At 34.0% G+C, this 6,000-nt stretch overlaps 1 protein-coding gene across 4 annotated transcripts in view; it reads left to right on the forward strand.

The window, feature by feature from the left end:
- Positions 1–5,765, forward strand: part of LOC124957596 — a 41,315-nt gene extending 35,550 nt beyond the window's left edge. Inside the window, exons 6-13 of one of the 4 annotated variants that reach the window (XM_047514610.1) lie at positions 75–350; positions 2,381–2,568; positions 2,779–3,057; positions 3,386–3,547; positions 3,634–3,925; positions 4,163–4,400; positions 4,497–4,647; positions 4,843–5,765. In XM_047514610.1, the coding sequence (XP_047370566.1) occupies positions 75–350; positions 2,381–2,568; positions 2,779–3,057; positions 3,386–3,547; positions 3,634–3,925; positions 4,163–4,400; positions 4,497–4,647; positions 4,843–5,103 (1,847 nt within the window). In that variant the 3' untranslated portion in view covers positions 5,104–5,765. The remainder of the gene's footprint in view (positions 1–74; positions 351–2,380; positions 2,569–2,778; positions 3,058–3,385; positions 3,548–3,633; positions 3,926–4,162; positions 4,401–4,496; positions 4,648–4,842) is intronic. The other 3 variants (XM_047514611.1, XM_047514612.1, XM_047514613.1) reach the window with 3 other exon arrangements.
- Positions 5,766–6,000: the final 235 nt, after the last annotated feature.

Raw genomic sequence — 6,000 nt, forward strand, 5'->3', positions numbered from 1 at the left:
TTCGTATACTCATTTTTTTTTCATTCAAATACTTTGTCCTTTTAAAAATGAGGATGGCGCGAATTTCGGTAAAGATCTTAGATGTCTGTTCACAGTTAGACCAGGAAAGCCACCACCTCCACCAAGGAATCAATCTTTGGAGAATTGGTCTCGAGTAGATCAGTCGAGCAAACCTATTAGACCACCGCCACCGCGTGTCGAAACGACGCAACAATTCTTGGATAGAAACGAAAAATCAGTAGGCAAGATGACGACGACGACGACGACGACAATGACGACGACTGCACCGTCCTCTTGGCAGCCGTCGAATTCATCCTCGGCCAGCTCAGACTTGATTTACGCGAATCTGGGTAAGTTCAGACCTATACAATGTAACTAATGTGACTCATCGTGTTCTTTTCACGCGAATCCTGTGAATGTTAACAGCCATACTCATACGATCCCTCGCGTTAGCCGCTTAAACGTACGAAAGAGTGATGCAAAAAACGCTTTTATTATTGCTAGATTCTTTGTTTCGACGATATTGTGGTTCTTTTTTTTATTTTACTTAATGTAAGTTAAATGAGAGCATAACAAAATTATTCTTCAAACTATACTCTTCTTCTCGGTACTCGACCATGTTCTCTTTTATATGTCGTGAGATGAGTTAAACTTCGCTTTTATTCTTAAGAAGCCATTACTAGTAATTCACAACGATAAATGACTATGTCTCATACATAAAATAGTTCATAATATTCTGTGATAGATATATACACACACATATATATATATATAAACATACATAAATACATATATTATATCTACATGCATACATATATCTATATATACGTACATATGTATATGCGTCGTATATCGTGCTTTTATGAAACTAAAAGTCGAAAGTCGATGATTAGCACGATCAAAAGTATACGTATGCTATCTGTTTTTTCTCACTATGGTGACGATGTTTGCCACGAAGAAGAGTTTGAGAATGGCTGGCTTTTATTAGATAGACTAGCGTATCAATTTTCTTTTTTATGCAATAATGTTCTTCTGTGGTATTGTAATCGACATAGAATCTTGTACATACGTAAACACGTCAAAGATAAAAAAAAAAGAATAGAAAAGAAAGTAAAAAATAAAAATAGAAAAATAACGAAGAAGCCTGTAATATTATTTGACGTTTTGTGTTTTTTTTTTTAATAAAAATATTTTTGCCTGAAAAAGACATCGGAGAGTCTTGTTTTTCTTAGTCAAATCAACCAAGACGTTCTTCTTTGTTGCGTTCGTGTCACCTTTCTTATATCCTTTTTATAATAGGTGTTTCGCTTGGTCCTTACATTTCTGCGCGTGGCATTTCGTTTCGCGAAAATAGTTCGGCATTTTATTAATTGAGCGGGAGAGAAAAATGGTGCGCCATGCGCGATGTCCGAACGCCAATGAAAATGGAGCCAAGTTTTTGATATCGATTATCTAGGATCTTAGCTTTGGTCTATATAATTATTTTATATCATTTGTATCATACAAAATAATTTTATTCCTTTTACAAAAATCATATTTTTTAAGTATTGTCCTATATAAATCATCCGATAATAAGATTATATCTTCGATGAATAGATGACTGGAGCATCTTTCTAAAAGTGCTTAAAGCTTGCAAGATAATGATGTTTAAAAAAAATAAAAAACTGCAAAAATTATCATCGGTTTTGCCTTTGAGCCATCTTTTAACAACAGCGTTTGTGTTGCGCAGAGCTCTTCTAACTGACGCTGGGTGCAATTAACGCCGCATGCATTGATTAAATACATCAGCATCGTGTTCACTGGAATTAGGTATTTAGGTACAAGGAATGTCTGCTAATTTCAACATCTCCCGAATCTTCTCAATCATAGCGCTATCCCGATCAAACCGGTACTTATGTCTGCCGAAACCTTAAAAAACTGAAACTTTGTTTTTTATTAATATCAATAATGCGATAATATATTGTAAATACTCTTGCATCTTCGATAATCACAAATTTGCCTTAGCGATGTCAATGTAACGACTAATTCATTATTTCTCTGTTCATGTCATACACATGCACTTGTGAAAAAAAATAATAAAAAAATAGACACTTGAAGAAAATTTTTGTATATCGTAAAAAAATTTCACGATTATTGTGCCTGTGCCTTGTCATTTAATTCTTGCTGACGACCAAATAGGGTTGAATTCTACTCCGCAGTATAGAGTATGTAATACATACATATATAGATATATACATGAGATACATAGATTAGTATTGAATGTACGATTGTTATGCGGCTAATACGCTAGTTACTTGTAGTAGCTAGCCTGTTTTGTGACAATGCCTTGTGTCTTGTGGTACTAACCCGTGGCGCTTGACGATGGCGGACGTGCCTGCAGCAGCGGAGGATGTTACAGGTGAGGTGCGCAGTGCCCTGGCACCCTCGAAACCTCAAAGAACCGCCAGTATGAGAGACCAAACAACATCCCAGCCTTTGATAAAGAAGCATGGCTCTTCGTCCCAAAATTTGAACCAAAACGATTACGAGACAGCCGCAACTATTACGCTACCAACTTCCGATTCGCTGGTAATGAAAATCAGCTAAGAAGTATTCATTAATTTTCTGAATTATTTTTTTCAGATATCGTTATTTATTTATTCTTTTTTTTTTTAAATCATATGCTTCAATTGTTTTGTACGCTTTTTGTAAAAGTTCAAGTCCAATGAAATGTTTTCGGGATATCAACACCTTTTTCTCGACGTAGACAACAAGGCATTAGGTTTGAACTCGTTTCAGACGTTGAACGATAGCCACGTCTATGAGTGTTTGTCCAGCTCACCGGAATGCGATTCGAATCTAGAGCTACGTCATGGCAACGGATCCCATCATCCCAGTTGCAAGCGGAAATCCGACAGTAGTGTTATGGATCCAGGTGTAGAATTCAAATTCAATCACCACCACCATCACCATCATCATCATCATCAACCCTTCCTCAGATCAACATCGTTACCCTATTGCGGTAGCGAAACCGAAAGCGAACTTTATGCACCGTATACTTTTTACACTGGTGATGAGGTACATTTTTGTTTCACCTTTTTCTCGATCTCGTTTCATTTTTTTTTCTATCGAATTTGGACACAATAAACTTTTATTTATATGAAGGGTATAGAATGTGTATAGAAAAATAAGGCACAAAATAGAATTCTTTTTGTAAATTAATCCCAAAAAAAGAGAAGAGATAAAAGCAATAATAGATTTAATAATGCTTATAGAATAATGGAAGAGGAAATAGAAAGATTTACTAGGATGAAATTAATAAAATTATTCTTTTTGAATGTTTAAAATATTATATGACGGGGAAGTATATAGTGTCATTTCTAAAATAAATTGCTTAAATGTGCAGGGTGCAGAAGAGGATCAGGATTGGAAGAGCAAAGATGACGAGCTGAGGTTGAATCAATTGAGACAACGAAGAGGACGTAGCATTGTTCATCGAAGTCTAGAAGATAACTATGGCGCTGTCATTGTGGCGAATCATGAGGCACTCGCACAATTTGTCGAACAAGTAAATTTTCTAAAAAAAAAATTACGGAAGCTTTTCTTTTCTTTTTCAATTCATAAGAAATAGGGTAACGAAAGAATATAAATTAGTTGCAGGTGAACCAAGTTGCCCAAGTACCTGTAAGTCTTCGTGCCTTGAAAAATTTGAATCCTCGTCTCTGCAATTTCACCATTGACACAAACACGTCCGTTTTCATTGGTAGGCGAATATTCTGTTCGGCTAGTTGGAATGAGCAAAACGTCAGCCTGTGCATCGCATTCGATCAAGCGATGCACGTGTCGCGAAAGGAATTCTACCTGGCGCCAATAATTGAGTTCATAGAGACCGTGCCGAAAGAGATCTCCGAACGAGTCAGTTTATCCGCCGGCAAGGACATGGAAGGTGATTTATTCTCTATTTTCTGGAAAGAATATTCGTCGAAAGAAATTTGTGATATTAAGAAAGAAAAATTATTTTTTGATCTTTACGAAAATTAACGAGTAGAAGATAATATCGATTCATACTTAAGATTTTCATAATTAAAAACATTTGAATAAACTATCATTTGTATTAGATCTTAGAAAATAATATTTGAAGTAAAGATATATTGATGGACAATGTAATCGATTTTTTTTACAGCGGCGATCTCGGTTTTCCCACGATTACAAGTGAGTACGATTCAAGGCTTTGGATTAGCCACGAAGGATTCCCAAGACGAAGGTATAACAAGAGAGTCCTCGTTCGTCTTACTTCAATTCGTTAACGCACTGAAAAGTCTTCAAGCACGAGGAATCGAAGAATCCTCAAAAAGTCTGAGCAATGTGATACTTTGTCGAGAGGAAAAAGACGTCTGCTATCGACTTTATCTGTTGCAAGGGTCGGTAAATCTCTTTTTTTCTATGTGCCCTTGTAAAAAATATTTACTTGTTGTAAAACGATGATAGCTATTGTTAAACGACTTCTTGTCCCGCAGATTAAATGTGGACACGTGCGATGTTAAACGAGAAGAAAAAATTTCCTTGTGTCAGTGTGCTTTGGTGGCTCTTCAACAACTACACTTGACGAAGAAACTTCCTCTCGTGCAAGAATTATTGTTACGTGAAAAAGCAGTTACTCTTTCTCAGGTACATAAGATAAATTTTCTGCCTTGTAATTTCCATTACTATAATATGCTTCTTGAATGCATTTAATACGATTCGACATTATTTTACCAACATGTAATTCATTGTATAAGTTAATTCTAATATATATATATCTAAATTTAAACGAACAATCAACCTTTTTTTATACTATCGTTGTCAATAATATTAATTGGGCAGATAAAATCTTTACTCGAGTTCACTCTTTGGGGTCCAGCCGATGTCACTCTTGGTGGACCACGAGAAAGGGAAGTGGCTCTTCAAAGATGGCTCGATCTTGAGAGAGCAACTATTCTCCATGCTTTAGTAAGAACGCGAGCACCTTTGACGATAACCGACGAATATCAACTGCTATTTTTAGTTCGCACCAGCGCGAAAATGATGTGTGAGGCATCGATTTTATTGGATGAACAGCGCAATCGTTTGTCGCGAGTCTGTTAAAGTGATATAATTTATTTGTTTTATGTAATTATGAAATTATTTATCGAAAAATCGAAATTTAAGATAGGAAATATCTATTTCATTATGAATTGTGAATCGCGTTAATATCTTAAGTTTTTAAAGCGATAAAAGATGTGCACTTAACAGTAGTCCAATGACTTCTTTGTATTATATTTTATTATATTTAATTTTCTTTTTATAAAAGAAATTTAAGAATTCTTTTTTATAATTAATACACTGTAACATTTATAATAAGATATTTTTACTATGCGACTACTGTTAAATATGTTACCCAATATATCTAGATCTGATAACAAATATACTAATTTGGTATATTTAATAATGGTAATTTAGATATTCAAAAACACATGCCAAAAAAAGGCCGATCAAAACGTGATAATGCATCCTTGATTTATCAAACTTTAACAATTTCTATCAATAGTCTTGTCTGAAAATTTATTTATAAGTACATTATTTTTGATCATTGTTAATTATTTTAAGAGTAAAGCAAGCATATATTTGTTGGAAGTTCTATTTCATGCAGGACAAAAAGTTTATGCTTCATATACATTCTAATATAATGTTGTTTATAATCAGACATTTTTGTACAAAGAAAACGTGCCTACATTGTAATACTCATAATAAAAGATCAATTTTGTTAAGTTATTCCTTTCATTAAATATCCTATTCCTGAAACGATGTTGCATGCGACGATAAAGAATATTAAAAAATTAGCAATGCTCATAAATAATCAAATTGAATTAAATTATCATAAACATTAAGAAAATAAAGCTTTTATTTTAATGAATGTAAATATGTGTACATATTTACATTTATAAAAAATCACGTGTTCATTCTATTTTATTTTGCACAATATTTACTTTTGCATAAAAGTCG

Source organism: Vespa velutina, chromosome 2 (assembly GCF_912470025.1).
Source record: "Vespa velutina chromosome 2, iVesVel2.1, whole genome shotgun sequence".
Classification (NCBI taxonomy): domain Eukaryota; kingdom Metazoa; phylum Arthropoda; class Insecta; order Hymenoptera; family Vespidae; genus Vespa; species Vespa velutina.